This window comes from Cynocephalus volans, chromosome 12 (assembly GCF_027409185.1).
Source record: "Cynocephalus volans isolate mCynVol1 chromosome 12, mCynVol1.pri, whole genome shotgun sequence".
In the NCBI taxonomy this organism is placed as follows: Eukaryota; Metazoa; Chordata; class Mammalia; order Dermoptera; family Cynocephalidae; genus Cynocephalus; species Cynocephalus volans.
The window spans coordinates 74275753-74299135 of record NC_084471.1 but is presented as its reverse complement, the minus strand read 5'-3'; the positions used below and the strand labels follow the sequence as shown (position 1 = coordinate 74299135).

At 35.7% G+C, this 23383-nt stretch overlaps 1 protein-coding gene across 1 annotated transcript in view; it reads right to left on the bottom strand.

Annotated features, from left to right (window-relative positions):
• NELL2 (neural EGFL like 2) overlaps nucleotides 1-23383 on the bottom strand; it is a 365095-nt gene that overhangs the window by 275069 nt on the left and 66643 nt on the right. Inside the window, exon 4 of the mRNA XM_063075314.1 lies at nucleotides 16242-16392. Coding sequence (XP_062931384.1) covers nucleotides 16242-16392 — 151 coding nt within the window. The remainder of the gene's footprint in view (nucleotides 1-16241; nucleotides 16393-23383) is intronic.

Here is a 23383-nt window from a genome sequence, read left to right as displayed (position 1 = left end):
AGTTCTCTACAGAGAGGAAGTGGAGTGAAGTGATCCCTGGATCTGTGAAACCATCTGTGATAGGTATTAGTGGTCAAGTAGAGTTCAAAAGATACAGAAATTGTATTTAATACACCAAATCCTCAGAACACATCCACTTTGATATGAAAAGATCTAGAAATATATATACATAGATAGGTAGATCACAGCCCAAAAGAGAATAACATGTACATTGAGGAATCATTAGTTACTTAGTCATTTAGAATATAAGACACTATGTGCCTAATTTCATTTTCAAATATAATTAATGTCTCTTTTTAACTACTGAATTTGGTTACCCAAGTCAAGCTCTTAATTTTATGAAAAAGGTATAATGAAACTTATCTTTTCTGGATATAGTTTTATGTGTTAAATTAGTTTAAGGGAATTCTGCCTGAAGTTAAAGGAATTTGGTGATCTCTTAAAATCCAGTATATAAATAAGTTAAATCTTATTGTGGTTTGGGATGAACTGAGATTGTGTGTGTGTGTGTGTGTGTGTGTGTGTGTGTGTGTGTGGTGTGTTCCCAAGAGAATATACTAATGTTCTAATCTCCAGATACCTAAGTGGACTTAAAAGTCTGTTAGGGTGTGCATGCAACACACTCTTTCAAAGAACAAAGAAATTTGGGGGTAAGAAAATGATATTCCCAAAATGATAGCTTTTCTTCTTCATCTTCACCTAAAAAATGATTGATGATGCTTTTAGGGATATGTTCATCTGGAGTGACTGAGTGACTCTCAAAAGACGTGTAATGCTCTACAATTCTATGCAGAATTTTATCTGGTTTCACACCTTCCTCTTAACAATTTGCCCTCCCAAGTTCCCAAAAATCAATAGAACTTCTGTAGGCTAAGGAAGCTTGGCCTGAGTAGGAATTTTTAGCAGATTTGTATGTAACATCCTGAAACTATGGGCAGACAATAAAGGGAAAGCACTGATGCATGGGAGACAGCTAGAAGTTCTAGGCGGCCTGAACTGGAGAGAAAGGAATTAGTCCCTGGGGCAGAGCAAGCTGTCTACACCACAGCAACCGTTTTCTGTCATGCTTCATGGGCCATCGTGTCTCCCCCATTGTTCAGTATAAATAAGACCCTTCATAGGACTCATGGGCTTCCCAGTGAGGTGACATTTTGCTCTTCGTGGGCACATTACCTCGAGAATTTCCAATTGAAAAGGATACAGAACATCTCTAACTAAAGGAAACAGAACCAATCCTAAATTCTAGCTATAATAGAAATGCCCTTACCTTCAAGTTTTACCATAAACTCTTTATGGCGAGGCAATTAGAAAAATTAAAAGACAAGGACCAGCCCGTGGCTCACTTGGGAGAGTGTGGTACTGATAACACCGAGTCAAGGGTTAAGATCCCCTTGCTGGTCATCTTTAAAAAAAAAGAAAAAGAAAAATCAAAATATAAAATATTTTCCCAATCATGTAGACAATGCTGGCTTTACTTATATTGCATCAATTTCAATGGGGATGCCATTGAAATAAAGCAGCCAATTGTGAAGAAGAAAATTTCTGGATAAAAACTTTTAGTATAAACAAAAAAGTCCAATCAAGGAAAAAGATACTATTATTGTCTTCAGAAGCAATAAAAAGCAATAGTGCTAACCCTGCCGTTAGAATTCTTGAGTTTTGAAGGAAGTGGAAAGGTCATGGCACTACTCCAAAACAAGCAGAGAGAAGTTGTCAGGATAGTGGTTAGGAGAATGGGCTATGGAGCCAGGCAGCCTGCTTCAAATGTTGATGTTGTCAGTTACTGTAACCTTGGACATAAGATGTAACCTCTCAGGGCCCCATTTCCTTATCTGTAAAATAGGAATAATAACGATACCTATCTCAAAGATTGTGATGAGCATTTAATGAGATTAATCATGCAGGATGTTTAGAGAACTGCCTGACAGGGTAGACACTTAATAAAGTGCTAACCTTTACAATGAAGAAAAAACACTTCAACGTACTAAGAAATCAGCTGCCACAAAACCTGATTTCAGCAGATGCTCTGCACTTCTCATTCAATCATTTACTCAGCAAATATTTATTAGCCATCAACATAGCAGGCACTGCACCAGGCACAGAGGATTCAGAGAAAAAGAGACAGAATCCAGGCCCTCAAACAACTTCACATTTCATCATTTCTGTCATTTTCCTGAATCAACATTCCCCAGGAGGATGTCTCTTTATAAATGTGGGCCTTCCTTTTTCACATCTAGAATTCCTATATTTCTGCCAAATATTTATTTCACTCACCAGGCATGTTTGTACTATTTTCATATTTATTAGTTCACATTACTCAACATTACTGAATCTACTTAGAAATGGAGAGCTTAAAAATAAGCACAATTTTTCTTAATGTGATTGAGAAAAACTCCTGCAATAGATCTTGAATTCTGATAAGTTGGAGGTTGGAGAGATTTTGTCATTTATTTATTTCAGTTACTGGCTAATGGAAAACAATCAGATTTATTTTTTTCACAAAGAAAGCATGCATTTTAATCTATTAAAAATGTTGGAAAAAATGAGACTCCATTTCATTTATCGTTTACCAGCAATGAAATAAAATGAAAAATTTGGAAAACCATAAACAGGATAGTCACGTCAAGCTAAATATAAAAGTCCCCCAGTAAAATTTGCCTGTTATATATCTTATATACACTCTGATCTTGCTTTTATAAAGGTCTGTGATATTTTAATTCAATAAATGCAATACTGTATATAAAGCTAAGAGAAAGGTAGAAAAGCTAAGCAAATTACCCCAATGGAAATAATGTTATTTTTATCTGAATTTCATTCAGTACACATAAATAAATTTAAATAAGGGAAAATATAGTAGTTAATTTTCTAAATGCCTTATGTAGTAAATGCAGATATGCATTTAAAATGAGCTGTAAAAAATTTGAGTACTTTTTAGGAATATATTTTTATGTAAATATACTTGTATATTCCTTAAGTTGTTGATGCTACCAGAAAGTGAATGTAAAATTTAGTGTGAATTTTCAATTTTATCATTTTATTCATGTCACTAAGAAGCAATAGTATCTAATATAGGTGGGCAGGGTCAATAGATGTTAAGGCAGGAAGGTGAAAGTTTGACGTGAATAAGGATATTGGAATAAAATTGGAATATCTCCTCCATAAAATACTAATCAAAATCAAAGAAAAAAATAATGTAGAACATGTCAGCTGACCAACTTGACCAGATGATCGAGATTAACATCATCAGCAGTAGGACAGATTGCCATAGTATATCACCAGATGCAGTGTGCTGAGAAAAGGCAGCATCATTTATTTGGGTTTCCTGACAAGAACACATGGCCTGAGTGACAAGAAAACACGATATGGACCCAGATTGAGGGTGATCCTACAGAACAAAAGGCTTATACCTCTAATACCATAAAGGATACCAGAGACAGGGAAAGACTGGAACTGTTCTAGATTGAAGGAAATTGATGATAAATGACAACCAAATGCAACATAAATTCCTGGATAGAATCCTGAACCAAGAAGGAAAAAAGAGACATTGTTTAGACAGCTGACGAAAATTGAATGAGGCCTGTAGATTAGGTGCTACTGTGGTGTCACTGCTGATTTCCTGATTGGAAGTTTGTATGTTGGCTATATAGGAAAGTGTCCATGTTTTGTGAAAATATACAATAGAATATTTATAGGTAACGGAGCATATTGTCACTAAAAGTTACATTGGAATAAGAGCTGGAGGGTGATGGAACAAATGAGCTTAAAATATTACCAATTAAGTAATATAATAAGATGGAGGGGTTCTTTGTACCACTCTTGTTACTTTTCTGAAGGTTTGTAACTATTCCAAAATTTTATTTTAATTAAAAGCAAACATTAATTAAAATCAAACTGTTTCAAATATGCTGCATACATGAGGTTACTTCAAAAAGTTCATGAAAAAAATAAAATGAAAACATAACACAAATCTTTCCATGAATTTTTTGAAGTACCCTCGTATAGACTGACACTAAATTAATATCCTTAATATAAAAATAGTTCTCACAAATAAGAAAGAAAAATGGCAAGATTCTGATATAAGACTGGAAAAGGATACATAGAAACTACTCATCAATTCAGAGACACCAATAACTTACTAACAAATGTATTTTATATGTTCATATTCACTGATACTCAAAAATCAGTAAATTTTGAAAATTATAGACATTTTTCAGATGTTGTTAGCAAAAAATTATTGTAAATACAATACTCAATGCTTGAAAGTGTGTGTAGTTTAAATGTGTAATTTAAAGTTTAAGTCATTTGCAAAGCAAATTGTTTTCTTGTAGTTCACTCAAAACACGTATCTTACTTTCCTTTGATACTGTTCAGGGCACTTTTACTGGCTGAATCAAATAGATTTAAGCTGAAACATTCAGGAACTCATGTATTACATGGTACATTCAGTATCCTCAAGAATGTGTCATCCCACCATCAAATGTAATTTTTTTAATACCTAGAGTTTTAAATAATGGAAAGATGACAGCATGTCAAGTATCTACTTCTTTCAAAATGCTCGATGGATAAAAATCACTGAAAATAAAGGCAAAATATAAGTGACTTTTATTCGGCTCTTACGAAACACATCAATACATGATTTCAACCACAAAAATAAAGACTTCTCTTCAAAATCAATGAAATTCAAGTGCACACAACAGCAAAGGATATAAGATCTCTTAAGTAATAAAGATAACATAAACTCCATTGTCAATAAAGACACCAAAATAATATTTCACTTGGACTTTTTTGAAAGGTACACAGTTTATCATAGTTAAAGAAAATAATAAAACAAGTTAAAAATAAGTTGAATTCTACTTCCTTGATAACAAAACATTATTATAATTTTTAAATGAACCCTTTGTAAAATTATTTTAAGCAATTGATCAAGGGCCTACAGAGGATTTGGAAAGTTTTACATTGACGTCAGAAGACTAAAAGGAGAAATATTTTAATGCCAAAGCATTAAAATATATTACAATAATCCCTTAACATTCATCTTGGAAAAGGTTGTTGAAATGTCAGTGTATATCAATGTATGTATGCCAGATTAAAAAAAGAAAATTCAATCAACTGACAGCATTGAAAATTTTGTTATTATACTCTAAGTTGCATCCAAAGAATCCTACTTTGTCAAAAACACAAAAAGAAAGCAATTAAATACTATGAAAGATGTTAATTTTGATACAAAACAAAATCCATTTTTCTAGTAATATAGCAACTTACAAGTCTTCTACAAACTAGAAAATATAATAGAAAAATAAAGATATTACCTCAGTAGCAGCACAATTTATAATGTTCCTAGGAATAAATCTAATGAAGTATGTCTATGCCCTTTATGGAAATAATTATAAGGAAGATAAAAGAAGACAATAAAAATAGAGAGATAAACCATATCCCAAATAAGAAGACCAAATATCACAAAAATGTTAACACATATTAACTTACACATATGATGCAATTCCAATACGAATTCCAGTGGGATTTTTTTCACAAATTTAATAAACTAAATCTAAATTTTATACCAAAGAGAGAAGTTTCAAACATAGCAAAAATTTCTTAACAGGAAAAACAAGGAGACAAACTATTAGACATCAAGGCTTATAAGCTATAGTTATCAGAGTAGCGTGGTATTCCGTAAGAAGTCAGCAAATAGATTAGCAGAACAGAATACAAGGCTGAGAAACAGATCTCGGCATGGATGGAGATTTGAGATGGGTTTACAGATCTGTGAAAAAAGAATGGGCTGTTTGAAAAATGGCACTGGGATTACTAGCTTCATCTGTTGGATATTACACTAGATAACTATATCTGTATCTAAGTCTAAAACATAATTTTTTTTTTATTAGGTAGAACTAAAGGGTATTAAAATAGATCATTCATTGAAGATAGCAGGACAGATTAAGATGAAAAGTTAAATACAAATGTACTATTATCCCCATCCCAGATCCTCAATTAAAAGATGAATAGAAAACTAATCAACAGTATTAGCATGTATGCCTTATATGTAGTATTGATTTCAAAAACGAATTTTGTGCTTAGATAATCGCTCCTTCACTGTGAGTCCAGTGACATAAACTGTTCAACACGCAAAGAAGAATGTTCAGTAGCGTCAAGGACAGACATTTTTTTTAAAAAACATTTTTTTTCCAACAGCTACTTAAAATCATGCTAAATTTTGTTTCATTTATATATCGGACTATGAATTTCTCATACAGGATTTTTAAAATTTTCTTCTTTTTCTTGAATTTTCTAATTGGATTTCTCTTTTCTTTTGGGGGGGAAAAACATTCTTTCTTCACTATGTCATTAACATAATTCCACCCTTTAAAGACAGAAATTATTGATTTGATTGCATATTAATTAAAATTTAGCACATCGAACACCACCATAAAGGCTTTAAGGGAAATGAAAATTATAGATGATAAAAAAGTAATATTCTTATTAAATAGAGCTCATTTAAATCAATAAGAAAACACAGAAAAATGGATAAGGTACATAAATAGGCAATTAATAAAAGAACCTATATGAGTGGCCAGTAAGCATATGAAAAAATATTCAACTTCACCAACAAAGTGTTTCTTTTCACCTACAGGCTTGGCAAATTTTTTAAATCATTGTTGAAGAGGATAAGCAGGTAATTTACTGATGAGACTGCAATGTATTAAAACCTGTTATGAAACGCTATGCATTTCACATATATATGCATAGTATATAGGAAATTACACGCACACCAAATTTGACAGGTATATTTATATCTATATCTATATATCTATCCAATATCAGAAAATTTAGAAGTATGAATAAAAAATAAATTAAATAAATTAAATTAAAAATAAAAAATTAAATTAAAAAAAAAAATTACCCAGTTCCCTGTATTTTGTTGTAACAAAAACAGACTAATACAATGTGGTATGGCCATACAATGGAATATCATTCAGCAATAAAAACAAATGAAGTACTGATATACACTACAAGATGGATGGACCTCGAAAAAAAAAAAAGAAAATTTAGAAGCATGTACAACTGGTGCATACAGAAATAGTCATACTGGTTGATTATGGTTAGGGTCTGTTCTAATCCACCACTTTCCTGCTTTGATTATTTAGTGTCCATGCAATACTGACTACTATACTTTTGAATATCACCTGTGAACACAACAATATATTACAGTTAAATAGTGATATGTTTTGAATTTGCACTTTAAAAACGTGTACACTGAAAAAACATATTTATAATATGAAAAATGTTGTTTATGTAAGTGTTTAGTGGTACAAAAATAAACAGAACAATTAATGAAACAGAAGAAAGTGCCCAGAAATGATTTTTAACATAAATATAAGATTCCATTTCAAATGGCAAGTGAAAAGAGCTAAGTAAATGATGTTAGAATAATTAGCTATCTATTTTTAAAATGATTAGTCTTATTTCTTTTTTAAATATTATTATTTTTTAAATTTTTTTCTTTAAACATTTACTTGTACATATTATGCGATCTACCTGAAGTGAAACATTGTGCAGTATATGCATGTATAGAGCCTTATTTCTTACACTAAAATAAATTTTAGATGAGTTCAAGAGTTAGAAAGGAAAACCATAAAAATATACATATTTTTAAAAGATCACCTGATTTCTGGATAGGAAAAACCATTTTAAACAAAGAAACAGTATACAGGGAAGAAATTAATTAAATTAACAAAAAAAAATACACATGAATAGCTAGTATTCAGAATGCAAAAATTCTCTTAGGAAAGAAATGAAGTTCTCAGGAAATTTAGAATCTCTAATACTGTTGCATTTAATTACAAGCCATCATTTACAAGGAAAAAATAACAACAAAATTTCCCTGCCTAAAACATACTATATTCACTAGGAATTGATACATTTGATGGATTTGCTCTTTCCAAAAAAACCTAAAAATGAATTCTGGACTAATGACTGAAAAGGAATCTTCATTCTTTAACAGCTTCTATATGAATCATGGTATTAGATAGTAAATCATTCATAATAGCTCATGAATTAAAGGATATCAGGGAGAGCTACAATCACCTAAACTTTAGACATGTCAACATTTTCAAAAATAGTGACAGGGGAAATAATAAAGTTGCAAGTCTTTGAAAAAGCAAAGAAAAGAGCTAAAATAGCAATCTCAAACTTTCCATTCCCAAGTGAAGAAAAAGTATTCAGAAAATGTTTTAACTTAGAAATATTTTTTAATGCCAAAAAATGTAGCAGATGGATCATTAAAAGCTGCATGGGCCAATTATTTCTAACGAACAATTAACTTTTGCCATTTTAAAAGCAATGACATGGCAACATAGAAATGGGAAGCAGGGAAATATTCAAGCAGGAACACCAAGTCGGTTTCCTAAAACACGGGAGGCTTGCTCGTCAGTGACCATTGCCTACACCACAGTCACAATACGGGTTACTCTGTGGTGGTTACCGGTACTCTGTTAATCTGGAATAAAGAGAGTGGATGTCAAGGAGCTATGAGATGGGTGAGGCAGATGGGTCATATAGTGGCCTAAGGTATTTGGGGCCTAATTACTAGGCGTGGTCAACATAGGATGGAAGCCTGAAAATATCCCTGGTCCTCTGCGACCTTGTCTAGGGATGGGAGTGGGTATGGGTTAGCAGCCAACTGTTTCATTCTCCAGCCCTGCAGAAAGAGTGGGATGCTGAAAGAAAGGAAGAGAATGCCTCGCTTCTTCACCATGAAGTGGAGATGTGTGCTTCATGAGATAACCTCTATATGTTAAAACATGTATTTCTGTCAATCACTTCACCTGTCCACAAATTTGGTACAGATAAGAAATATGAGAAACCCTATTTTCTTTCTGAGTCTTAAATTTAATTCATTTTCTTTGATGAGCACCTTACCATGACTGCTTGGTAATAATGTTTGTATGCTTACCCACATTAGAATAAATATTGCTGGGCCAACCCTGTGGCTCACTCGGGAGAGTGCGGCGCTGGGAGTGCCGAGGCCACGGGTTCGGATCCTATATAGGGATGGCCGGTGCGCTCACTGGCTGAGTGCAGTGCAGGCGACACCACGCCAAGGGTTGCGATCCCGTTACCAGTCCCCCCCCCCCAAAAAAAGAATATATATTGCTACTTTCCTAATAATAAAAGAAGTATTAAAATACACATTACAGGTGCAATTTTGTTGGAGGTAAATAATGGTATACAAAACACACTCTAAGAGAATAAAATTGGAGTTTGAAATTTTAATTTATAAGCACTATTATCTTTAGAGCTTAATGTCATTTATTAGGCTCTTAATGTCATTTATTAAATAAAGTGCAACCAAAAAGTAAAGTCTGTTCATTTCATCCATAATAAACAGAGTCATTTTTTAGTTCAGAACCATTAAACCAAGTAAATGTTGCCAGCAAGTTTAATTTTTACTTACTACTGTCAAGAAAAAGAAATGGCTTAATACATGACAAACACTCACAAATACGAAGATACATTTTATCAGTCTCATACATAAATACATTCTTATTCACCTAGAATGTATAATAATTAATAGCAACAGGGTAGGAAAAAAACTCACTTGTTTCACCTCAAGTTAATTAATAGAAAAGATGATGACAAACTACAAGACAGTTCTGAATTTATTTGCAAAGCTATTGCCACAAATTATTTCCACGTATGTTATTTGCAAAGCACTCAAGAAAATCATGAGAACCAATTTATACAGCTAAAGTCTAAGATTATTTTAAACAAAGGAGAAATATTATAAACTACAGAACACAATCTAGGTGACTGCACCAAGTCTACACCAAGGGATAACTAAAGAATTTTATTTATCCTGAAGAAACCGCAGAAATGTGAAAGAAGACAATAGAATCCTTTTGGAATTGCGGGAAATTTCTCTCTTTTTTTTAAAATTTTTATTTTGTCGATATACATTGTGGCTGATTATTGCTCCCCATCACCAAAACCTCCCTCCCTTCTCCCTCCCCCCCTCCCCCCCTACAATGTCCTTTCTGTTTGCTTGTCGTATCAACTTCAAGTAATTGTGGTTGTTATATCTTCTTCCCCCCCCCCCCCCCGGTTTTGTGTGTGTGTGTGGGTGTGTGTGTGTGTGTGGGTGTGGGTGTGTGTGTGTGTGTGTGTGTCTCATTTATTTTTACTGATAGATTTACTTTTGCTTTTCAACAAGTCTTTACTTTTTTCATATTTCTCTTCTATGTTTCCTGTATAAATGGGTAAGTGAATCAATATATTAAAAATATTTCTCTATTCTCTATTCTTTTCCTTTCGAAACACAATAGTCAGAAAACTATAATGATGAGTGAATGCCTTTGATCAGCCCGAGTGTCTTAGTTCTTTCAGAAAAGAGCCACACATTATAGTTTTTAGGTTAGGCTGATAATGGTTAAACAGACCCAGAAATGGCTAAATCTTTTCACACTGTGCTCACATGAAGTCTGTGGTTTCATTTTTAATTACCGTTTAAAGAACACCATCTGAAGCCAGCATCACAGGTTGGGAGGCCAGATGAACCTTTGCTCACAGCAAACCAGGGCACTGCTGCTGAGGCTCTCAGCAACATGACGCCACTTTGCTTGAAGCTGTGTTTCGGTGCCAAGGTTTGACTAAAACCCTCTTCCAATTTCAAGATGCTGTGATCGCCTGTCCTTCCTACTTCCATCTTGCTTGTAGCTCACTTCAGAAACCCCAGAATTCAGGGTACCCTATTAGTTTCACATGTCCAAACCAACAAAGGTGTGTGATTAGGCTTCCAGCGTTAACACAGTGGCCGAGATGTTGCTATACAGCTCATTACAGGTGTCGCTATTCTCTAAGAACTTGACTTATAGCTGTTTCAAGGCAGTGGCTGCTGGTTAGTGAATTCCTCACACTAGAGTTAATGACATTTCAGGACAGATTAGGCACCCTGCATCAGTACAGCAATTCAGAAATGCTCCATGTCCTATTGTCCTATCCTGATAAAAGATTTATGATGCCATTTATGATTCCTGGTGCACTCATGATGATTCTTCTCTTGATCTTTCACTCATTTCTTCATCCACCAAATGTTTATTTACCATCTAACTGTATATGACAGCATGATAGACGAAATGGAGTTTATAAGCTTTCTACACAATCCTGATAGCAAAAAAACTTAAAATCTAATCAAAAATTGTTTTTAGATATGTAAAATTTTACACAAACACACAAGTTCTCCTAAGGAAAGGATTAGAAAGCTGCATCCCAAAGTGTTAGCGGTGACTAACAATTGGCTCTTTGTTCCCTAGAAAAATAATTCTAAGGTATTGGTTCATTTATCCATTCATATAAGGAAGATAGTAAAAGAGAAATATGAAAAAATAAAGGTTCATATTTTTAAAATTATATTTTTAAAATGCCCTACTTTGTACCATTTGCTGATTTCCATGGTGTAAATACACACTGTGGCCTATTTTCAAGCTACAAAACTACTGCCAACCAGTTCACAAAGTATCAACTCTTATTTGCCAGTATACACCCAAGCTGGCTCAGGCATACCACTGATTGGATGAGTTGTATTTTCTTCTTTTCAAAATGCCTTCAATGACAATAGTGGTTGTCCCTGGAAATAGAAAGTGTGTGGAGATGGAGGTAGACATTTTTCTCTATATATTGTTGTGCCTTTTAAATTTTTAACTGTGGCATGTAGTGTCAATCAGAAAAAATAAATCACAATTTAAATTTTAAAAAGTTAAATTTTAAACATAAGTATTTGTTAACAATTGTAATCAAAAGCAGCAAATAATATTTTAATGTCTCATATGCAATTAACACATATGTATATACATGAAACATTTAAATAACAATATAAGACATTATATGTTAGAATTCCAAAAGAAGTGACACAAATTTTAAAGATGCATTGGGGGGGAGGGGGGAGGGAGAAGGGAGGGAGGTTTTGGTGATGGGGAGCAATAATCAGCCACAACGTATATCGACAAAATAAAATTTAAAATAAAATAAAATAAAATAAAAAAATAAAGATGCATTGGAAGCTAATGGCTAAGGAAATGAATGTAAACTGGAAAGGTTAGTGAAAGCTTCATGGAGATATGAGCAGAGTTCTGACGTATGAGCAGGATTTGGACAAGGAAGAAGGTGACCCATAGATGCTGAGCCTGGTATTTATACTCCTAATGAATGAGATTGCTTGACTCCATTGCTACCAGCGCTGGAGCTGACATTCCCCACAGTCTCTGTCACTTCCTACCTTCTCCCTACTTACGCTTCAGAGTCAGCTGCCCGACAGCCAGGTGCTCGCTGCAATTAGCCCAAAGATAAGACTGGAGTCAGGAACTCCAGGAGATGAGAGAAGCATGTCACATCATCTCTAATGATAATATTAATGCTTACTTAGTGCTTGTTCTCTAGCAAGTGCTCTGTGGTCTAACTTACAGAGCCTATATTCACAGAGGAATAGCTCAAAGTTTTTGCTCTTGTGCTTTCTACCAGGTTGGCAAGAACATGTGCTCAGAGGAAGCACCACAATGCTACTGCCGCCCCACCCCACCTCCCCCCAAAAAACTGGAAAAATGAGCAACCTTTGGTATGGAATGCAGAAGAGCTCTTACTATTGTGAACTAAAAAGGATCTTATAAAGAGCTGTATCTGCACCTACTCACTGCCACTTAGAAGTGATGGAGTAACACCGGGAAAAGCAATTTATATGCAATGTGGCCTGAAGGACTTGGTTTATTTTTCAGGATTTCATGAAGGAGCCGCTACTGGAATGTTGAGCCCGAAAATTTGGTTGTACAGGAATGTCTTGCCCTGCACATTACCAAGTAAGTGCCTCCAAGGGGTTCAGTACTGCTTCAAACACCTTCACACCTAGATACATATTGTGGGCATCATTGTAGGTATGCTGTCTCTGAAGTATATCGTGTTATGAAGCCCTCTGAGCTTATTCTCACAGGACACGCACTGCATTTTGTCACGAACGGCCATAGTAGAAATCTGTCTCTGATCTCAGAAAATAGATGCATTTTCTTAATCATTTAACTAGGTTTTGATTTTTTTCTTTGCCCTGATCTGTATGTTTCATGTTATCTTGTTTTCCGGTAGGTATCTCCATAAATTAAATTTTCTATGAAAGGAAACACAGAATAAATAAATAAGTGCTCAGGAAATGATGAGACTAAAGACATGGGTGAGAAAGAAAAGGTAACTAAGGGAGGAAAAATAACTTCACCATCAATAATAGGGAAAAAAAAATACAAGCCATAATACAAGGTCTGTCTGGGTAGTAGGAGGTTAGGCTATATCATAGGGTACTGTAAAACACCGGACTCAATAATCAGAAGAATTGGGTTTGGGTCCTGAGTCTGTCACTAACTAGCTAAGTGATGCTGTGAACAAATGGGTAGAAGAGAACCCAGTCTAACGATCTCCCATAGACACTGAGAGACAACATAGCAGAGGTGCAGCAGGCTGGCTCTATAATCACTCTGAGTTTAAGCCCTACTCCCATTTACTCCTGCAGAAGTAAGATGGAAATGAGAGTACTGACCTTGCATAAGTATGGGACATGTGTGGATTTTTTTTTTTTTTGCTAGTATTTTCAAGCACTTTATGTGGATTTACAGATGAGGACCCTGATGTACAGAAGAGTAAAGTAATTTGCATAAAGTCACAAAGCCAATGAGTGGTAGAGCTATGACTGGAACATATGCTGTCTGTCTCCAGGTCTGCACTCTTAGCCACCATGGATACTGATAATAAATGAACTAATGCATGGAACACACTGAGCACAGTGCCTGGCACACCATGACCTTCAATAACTGTTAGCTTACTAGGCAAATAGGAATGCCTTACAAATCTAAATTATTTTTATGTCACAGAAAGACATACTATATCTCAAATATCGTATTTTTTAGGTAAATTTTATCAAATTTATAGATAACACAAACAATAAATAAGTAAAATAAGAAATTGCAGAATTAATATTAAATTTTGAAGTTAACTAGAAAGCAGCAGAGCTGAGCACAAAGAGTTACATATAAGTATATTCATCATGGTGTTATTTATTAAAGTTAGAAAAGGAAATGAGTTACATATCCAAAAGTAAGGGGTTGGTCAAACAAAATATGACATATTTACACATATAGACAAAAGGATTGGATTAGAATATCACAGAATTTCCACATTAATCTCCTTTTGTATAATATGATTTGTATGCATTTTCCTATTTCTTTATAACTGTCAGTTTTCCAAATTACCTGCAAGGAAAATATATTGCTACAAAAATTTGGAAAAAAATTAAATATTATTTTTAATTGAAATAAGTCAATATAAAGCCTTACTTATCACCCTAACAAATCCACTTCATGTGAAAAGAAAGGACCTGCCTGACAGTGAGTAATCTGATAAAGGTCAGGTATTTCAGTTGTCTATATACTTACAACATTTGAGGTGGTAAAAGAAATTTTCAAACTATTTTAGTAAGTATTAGATAGAAGCTGTGCAGATTACAAGAAGTATATGCTAGCCAGACTTTGTACAGTTAATGTGTTCAACTCTGGGGACCAACAAAAGCACTGGCCATCTGGGACTCATATAGAAGAAGGAAATAGACCTAGTAAAGGGCTGACCATAAAGACTCAAGAGGAGAAGATGGAGTACATGTCACTGGTTAGCCCAGAGACAAGAGGGGTAAGACAGGACATGGCAGTGTCCATCATATATGTAAGGGATGTCATCTAGAAAAAGGCTAGGGGAGTTGCATGTCTCTACAAACAGGGCAGTGGGAAAAAGCCATAGGGAAGAAAATTCCAGTGCAAAAACAAAGGGGGAAATTTCCTAGCAAGTAGAGATAATCAGCAATAAATCAGATTGATCTGTCAAGGAACAATCTTCCCTTACTATATGTGACTCATGTTGCCTAAAAGCCCAACTGACATGGACAGATGCACAGTGCAGTAAACAAGGAGCTCACCTGAAGATAAGGACTGTCCCTGGAGCCAGAAAACATACCAAGGGGAAAAGCCTTACTGAACCCTTGGAGATGGGGCACCTCCCTTTCTCGCCCAGCACTCAAGTTCCTAAGCCAGTTATCTGATGACTGTTAGGATGGCATCCTCCCCTCAAACACAGCCCAGAACCTGCCAGGGGGAAAACCTAAGTGAGGGCCTGCAAAGTTATCCTCTGGAGCTAAAAACGGAATAAGACTGGGCCTTCTTGCCCAAGAGCAAGCCATATACAGTGTACCTAGGAACCTTCCTCTCTAAGTCAGACTTGCTGTATTTTGTTCTCCACATAAATTTGCTTGTATTTGCCCTTTAAGCATTTAGTAAAGATTTGCAAAGTCTCAGGCTGCCTCATTCCTAATAAGAGAAACCACAGAAAGGTTTCCGCCCACACCAGGACAGGATCATTAAAGCCTTTATACATGTAAAAGCACTTTACATATATAAACTCTTTAATCTTTGCAACAACCTATAAATTAACTACTATTATCCCCAGTTTACAGGTTGTAAGTGACAAAGCAGGTATTCAAAATATGAACATGAAGAAACTTTCATTGTCAGAACTGAGGATGTTCTTTTAGGAAGGAATCATTTTAAGGGATTTGGTATTTAGCAGTAATTTATGCATATGCCAAGTGTCATGAATAAATTTTTTTCTTCCTCCTCCCTTCTCCTTCCCCTAACTCCCATCAGCTCTCCTAATCATGTTCCTACATAGAAAAGAAACTAGAAGATACTAGACAGCAATTTTATTCAACACACATCCAGGAATACAGCTGTAACTGCTACAATCTACTAGGTAAAAAAGAAGTTATCTGTCAGTGACTAAAATTATAAGACCATTAAACTCTAAACCCAGGCAATTTCGCAAAGAAATAGAAAATAGTATTTTTATGGATAACTATTCGCAAATTAAGAAGAAGCATATTAGGCTTTAACACTGAGGAAGATACTTCTTGAGGAATTTAGTGATTAATACATTTGTTTTAGGAACGGTGACTTCTGTGTGCTCTTAGCAGCCTGAAAAGCAGCAACTCCTTCTGCTTTCAGGCAAATCTCAATTATTTGTGTTTGTGATTTTGCATAATGTAGCAAAATCATTCTGTTTTAAACCAATCTTGTATATATCGTATTTTTCTTTTGTTTACTTCTCTTTAACATGTTCATTTAAACATATATAATAAAAACACAAGAAACTCCAGCAGCCACACTTACCTGTGGTCTAAGTGGTGGACAGAGAGTATAACTCCCGAATTTAAATGGGTCTGCTTTAGGGTCACCAAAACAGTAAATTCACGTTTATTTCTTAGCTTCTGAAAAAACCGTTCAGCTGTAGCAGCAGATGCTTTTATGCTTCGGGGAGTATCTAAAAAATAAATAAATAAACATACACTAAGAATATACCAGAATTTGGTTTTACAACGTAACTTTACGTGCAACACCTTTCAAAAAACTTTATCAAGTAATGACTCATAAATACCAACTTTTAGACTTAGTAAATTATTTCAACAAAACTTAATGCTATATATAATACAGGCCAATAAAATCACATTAATTACTAAACTTTTGTTTCAGTAATCTTTTTTTTAAATGTCACCTCTGAGGCAAAGAATCAAAGAAACTATTTGAAGAACTGTGCTCCAAAGTTTTCTCCTTACACGGTTCCTATATCCTGGATACCATAGCCATGTCGGTGTCAACAAAGAACAAAAAGATGTATTTCCAAGAATAGGACCCAAACAACCACACTAGGGCCATTTAGCTTTACTGACACCTCATGACAGAAAACGGATTTAAATGTATGTGCCACCCTCCACATTGGTGTCGTTAGCCAGAAGGCATGCTATGAATAGATTTTTTAAAAGATCATTGAAATTAGTCACTCTCAGCCTTCTGTGCAGGGGGTGAAGCATTAAGATCAAATTATCTCACCATATTTGTTGCAAAAAATACATAGAATTTAATTCCCATCTCCTTCTCCCTTGGATTAGAGCCTAGTCAAGGTAGGCTCTAGAAAAAGAGTAACTTTTACCCTGCACTTCCACAAGGTTCAGTCTTGCACTCCAACCTTAGGACCCAGAGAATCTGGGGGAAATAAGTAGGGAAAGAAATGGATTTAGGGGACAGGAAAAACCTATCACTCAAGCAATCTGCTGACTGAGCATAAGGCTGTCCTATTCATTATGTGTGCAAAGAGTTGATGGGAATCAGAAATGCAGTTTGCATTATGACCAAATCATTCTACTCTTTTCTAAGCTTCAACCCAGCTGAGAACTTCTCCGTGGAAAAAACTGGCATTTGGAGAGGATAATCCTTCCTTGTGGCAGGGCTGTCCCATGCATTGCACAACATTTAGCATCCCTGGGTCCCTGTCCAAGGAAAGCCAGTGACACCCAACTCTCAGTCACTGCAACAACCCAAAGAACTCCTACACATTTGTAAACATTCCCTGAGAGGCAATGCACCGAAAACCTAGTTTAGAACCACAATCTTGATGAAACAGAGATTACAAGAATCATCCAAAGTTCCCCCTTTTTCAAGGCCCACAAATTTATGAAATTAAAATGTAATCACTTGATCTGTGTCCATAAGTGGGAATACACAGGCATGCAGAAGCCCTCAAGATACCCATAAAATATAGGAAGAAACAAATAATCCAATATAATGAAAGAAATGCAGTAGTACAGATAGATCCAAATTTCTGGATCACAGAGGGAAAAGCATCTAACAGCATCTGGAGGGAAAGCTCATAAAATGGATTGCATTCAATCAGGAGTCACCAGATAGAGAAGGGAAATAAGAACATTCCAGTCATAGGAATAGCTTGTGGAAAAGCAGAGAGGTATGAAAGGACATGACATAGCTGAAATGAATAGCAGCCATTGCTTGACAGGGCTGGATTGAATGAGGCAGGATCTTGTAAGCCAATGTAATGCACACCTGTTCTTTCCATCACCATTATCAATTTATCCTCTTGAAAAAAAAAATTTACACTTGCCACTCAGAAATGATCCTTCCCCACTCTCAACCCATGACTTCCTCTGTGCTAGAACTGGTCATGTGACACATCCCTGACCAATCAGAGTGTCACCTCTCCCTATCCACAGCAATGGATTCACGAACAGATACATAAGCCAGGGCAATGAAGTCAGGCTCAGGATATTTCTTCAAAGTTTTAGGAAAAAGAAACTTTCTTGTTGCCAAAAAGAAACTTCCAAATTTCCGCTCAACATTCACAACTCAAAAGCATAAGAGTATTCTGCAATTTCTGCCATGGTTAGTACAATAATTTCTCCCCAGGCTCTATCAGGGATAAGACAGGTGGCAGAAGGGATTCCATACAATTCTTCCTAGCTTCAAAACTTTCTGCTTCCTCACATAAGCATATATAATGTAATTCTGTAAGAATGATTTTATCTAGTGTTAACTTTTAATCCACTCTAATTTATACAGAAGTGAATCATTCACAAATTTCATTACTTCATCTTAATTTGATAGATAAAAGCAAATTAAAATTGAATTATAAATATTTATTATGCCTCTCCTCTTTTCTGGCAGGTAGAACCTGAGGTGCATCCTTTGTCTTGCTAAGCAGGACGATAGATGGAGATGCAAATGAGAGGAGTAGAGAAAGGACTACAGTGAATACGCAATATGATCAAACCCACAGAGATATCCAGGGATGTGGCCAGAGACCTTTAGCTTTCACAGTGAGAGAAAAGGAACTTAGAAATGTGGGGCAGGTACCTTAAAAGGTGGAACCTCAAGAAAAGATGCTTGAAGAAGATTTTTAGGAAGTTTTTTTGTTTAGTATGCATTGAAATCGTTCATTAAATTTCTGTATTATTCTCCATTGTTTCTGGAGTCAGATTTGAGGGGAGGGTTGAGAGGTTTGATTATTTTTCTTTGTTTTTAAATTTTGATTTGTTTTCAGATTAAATGACATGTAAAGATTGATCTTAAGGTGAAAGGAAGATACATCTAAAAGAATGGATTACATTTGAGTATCATTAGTAAAAATGTAAGTCGCTATGGTTGAAAATGTGGTGAAGGAAACTATAAGTGAAGGGAAACCATTGAAAAATATTAATCAGTCTCTCACTATTTCTCTTGTGGCCATGTGAAAGGTAATTTAGAGAAAGAAAAAAATGGGAAACAGGAAGAACACTTGAGAAGTTTGGCAATTTGGGTGATCACTGACTTTAATATTTCACACATTTCAAACATCATATTCTTTTTTTTTTTTTTTTTTAATTTTATTTTGTCGATATACATTGTAGCTGATTAATGCTCCCCATCACCAAAACCTCCCTCCCTTCTCCCTCCCCCTCTCCCCCCCAACCATGTCCTTTCTGTTTGTTTGTTGTATCAACTTCAAATAATTGTGGTTGTTATATCTTCTTCCCCCCCCCCCCCCGGTTTGTGTGTGTATGTGTGTATGTGTGTGTGAATTTATATATTAATTTTTAGCTCCCTCCAATAAGTGAGAACATGTGGTATTTCTCTTTCTGTGCCTGACTTGTTTCACTTAATATAATTCTCTCGAGGTCCATCCATGTTGTTGCAAATGGCAGTATTTCATTCGTTTTTATAGCTGAGTAGTATTCCATTGTGTAGATGTACCACATTTTCCGTATCCACTCATCTGATGATGGGCATTTGGGCTGGTTCCAACTCTTGGCTATTGTAAAGAGTGCTGCGATGAACATTGGGGAACAGGTATACCTTCGACTTGATGATTTCCATTCCTCTGGGTATATTCCCAACAGTGGGATGGCTGGGTCGTATGGTAGATCTATGTGCAATTGTTTAAGGAACCTCCATACCATTTTCCATAGAGGCTGCACCATTTTGCAATCCCACCAACAATGTATGAGAGTTCCTTTTTCTCCGCAGCCTCGCCAGCATTTATCGTTCATAGTCTTTTGGATTTTAGCCATCCTAACTGGGGTTAGATGGTATCTCAATGTGGTTTTGATTTGCATTTCCCGGATGCTGAGTGATGTTGAGCATTTTTTCATATGTCTGTTGGCCATTTGGATATCTTCCTTAGAGAAATGCCTACTTAGCTCTTTTGCCCATTTTTTAATTGGGTTGCTTGTTTTCTTCTTGTAAAGTTGTTTGAGTTCCTTATATATTCTGGATATTAATCCTTTGTCAGATGTATATTTTGCAAATATTTTCTCCCACTCTGTTGGTTGTCTTTTAACTCTTTTAATTGTTTCTTTTGCTGTGCAGAAGCTTTTTAGTTTGATATAATCCCATTTGTTTATTTTTCCTTTGGTTGCCCGTGCTTTTGGGGTCGTATTCATGAAGTCTGTGTCCAGTCCTATTTCCTGAAGTGTTTCCCCTATGTTTTCTTTAAGAAGTTTTATTGTCTCAGGGTGTATATTTAAATCCTTAATCCATTTTGAGTTGATTTTAGTATACGGTGAGAGGTATGGATCTAGTTTCATTCTCCTGCATATCGATATCCAGTTATCCCAGCACCACTTGCTGAAGAGGCAGTCCCTTCCCCAGTGAATAGGCTTGGTGCCTTTGTCAAAGATCAGATGGCAGTAAGTGTGTGGGTTGATTTCTGGATTCTCTATTCTATTCCATTGGTCAGTGTGTCTGTTTTTATGCCAGTACCATACTGTTTTGGTTATTATAGCTTTGTAGTATAGCTTAAAGTCAGGTAGTGTTATGCCTCCAGCTTTATTTTTTTTTTGCTGAGCATTGCTTTGGCTATTCGTGGTCTTTTATTGTTCCATATAAATGTCTGAATAGTTTTTTCCATTTCTGAGAAAAATGTCTTTGGAATTTTGATGGGGATTGCATTGAATTTGTATATCACTTTGGGTAGTATGGACATTTTCACTATGTTGATTCTTCCAATCCAAGAGCATGGAATATCTTTCCATCTTCTTGTATCCTCTCTAATTTCTCTCAGCAGTGGTTTGTAGTTCTCATTATAGAGATTTTTCACCTCCTTGGTTAACTCAATTCCTAAGTATTTTATTTTTTTGGTGGCTATTGTAAATGGGCAGGCTTTCTTGATTTCTCCTTCTGCATGTTCACTATTGGAGAAAAGAAATGCTACTGATTTTTGTGTGTTGATTTTGTATCCTGCTACTGTGCTGAAATCATTTATCAATTCCAAGAGTTTTTTTGTAGAGGTTTTAGGCTGTTCGATATATAGGATCATGTCATCTGCAAACAGGGACAGTTTGACTTCATCTTTTCCAATCTGGATGCCCTTTATTTCCTTCTCTTCTCTGATTGCTCTGGCTAGTACTTCCAACACTATGTTGAATAAGAGTGGTGAGAGTGGGCATCCTTGTCTAGTGCCTGTTCTTAAAGGAAAAGCTTTCAGCTTTTCCCCATTCAGGATGATATTGGCAGTGGGTTTGTCATATATGGCTTTAATTATGTTGAGATACTTTCCCTCTATACCTAACTTATAGAGGGTCTTTGTCATGAATGAGTGCTGAACTTTATCAAATGCTTTTTCAGCATCTATAGAGATGATCATATGGTCCTTGTGTTTGAGTTTATTAATATGGTGTATCACATTTATTGATTTGCGTATGTTGAACCAACCTTGCATCCCTGGGATGAATCCCACTTGATCGTGATGAATAATTTTACGTATGTGTTGCTGTATTCTGTTTGCTAGTATTTTAGTGAGGATTTTTGCATCTATATTCATCAAGGATATCGGCCTGTAGTTTTCTTTTCTGATGTCCCAAAACTACCTTTCCCAAATCAAACTGATTTTTATGACTTAGACTAGTATCGGTGATGTAGAGCTTCTAGTCCTTGCACTGCTTTTCAGGCATGTCAGTGAGGGAAAGGGAAAGTGAACACCAAGGTAGTATGGATGATTTGCATTGAGATGCTTAAGGAAGTGCTTAACTAGACCTGCGCAGCAGAACCATCCTCTACCCCACCAGGGTGGTAAGTGGGGTCTGATGGGGCCTCTGTCCAGCTTAGACTTGAAGCTTATTCACACATGCAGGGTCACAATTCAGGACAGGACCACTTACCCTACCCAACCTCTCTTCCCAGCCAATTATCTTCCTGTTTTGCCCCCTCTGTGGGGATAGGGTCACTTGCAGGAAGGAGGGACCTTCCAGCATGAACATGGCCAGCAGAAGCCCCATTCAGCTCATGCTGTAGTGACAAGAAAAACAATATTCCTTTATCCATCCTGGTTAACAAAGTTCACTGAACAGGGATTTAAAACTGGGGTTTGCATGAGCTTCCCACCTGTGTTGGAGTGAAAACAGTGTGAAAGGCCCTTGGAAGAGAAAAAAACTGGCCTGACTGGCCTCAGGATAGTCTTTTCACCTGGCTCCCCCAGCCCAGAAGCTTCCTAGATTTGACATAAAAAGTACCTACAGGAAGTATAAGTCATGACTGCATGAGAATTTTCAGTTCTCTGTTAACAGAACACCACCTGCCACCAGCCTCACGCAAATAATAGTTATTCTTTATAATGCATAACATGATGTTTTTAATTTTTTATTTATAATCGACACATAATAATTGTACATGTTTATGGGGTACAGTGGAATGTTTCAATGTATGTATACATTCTGAGAATGATCAAATCAGAGTAATTACTATAACCATCACTTTAAATATTTATCATTTCTTTGTGGTGATAACATTCAAAATCCACTATTCTAGTTATCTGTGCATACTACATTGTCATTATGTATAGTCACCCTACTGTGTAATAAAACATCAGAAATTATTCTTCCTATCTTACTGTAACTTTGTGCCTGTTGGCCAACCTGTCCTGGTCCTCCCCTCCCAGCTGTCCTCCTCAGCCTCTGGAAACCACTATTTTTCTCTCGACTTCTACGAAATCAACTTTTTTAGATTCCACAAATGAATGAGATCATATGTGGTCTTTTTCTTTCTGTGCCTGGCTTACTTCACTTAACATAATGTCCTCCAGATTCATTCATGTTGCCGCAATGACAGGATTCCATTCTGTTTCATGGCGGAGTAGAATCCCATTGTTATTGTTCCCCTTACAAACATGTTTTCAAGAATTCATTATGTCTGAGTCCAGGAAAGACTTGACAGGGGCCAGAACTCTGTGAGTGGCATCAGAATAAACAGGAATAGTAGAATTCAGGAGATATTTAGAAAGTATAATCTAAAGAATTTTGTCATTGATAAATCACCTGCAAAAGGTGAAAGAAAGGGAGAAAAATGAATCCAATTGAGTCCAAAGTTTCTAGCTTAAGAGAGTAAATGAAAGAAAATGCAGCAGGAGCATGATGGTATCCACATGGGATTTCAGTTTTAGAAATGGCTTTGAAGTGCTATAGGAGACGCATGTGGAAGTGTCCAAAAGGAGG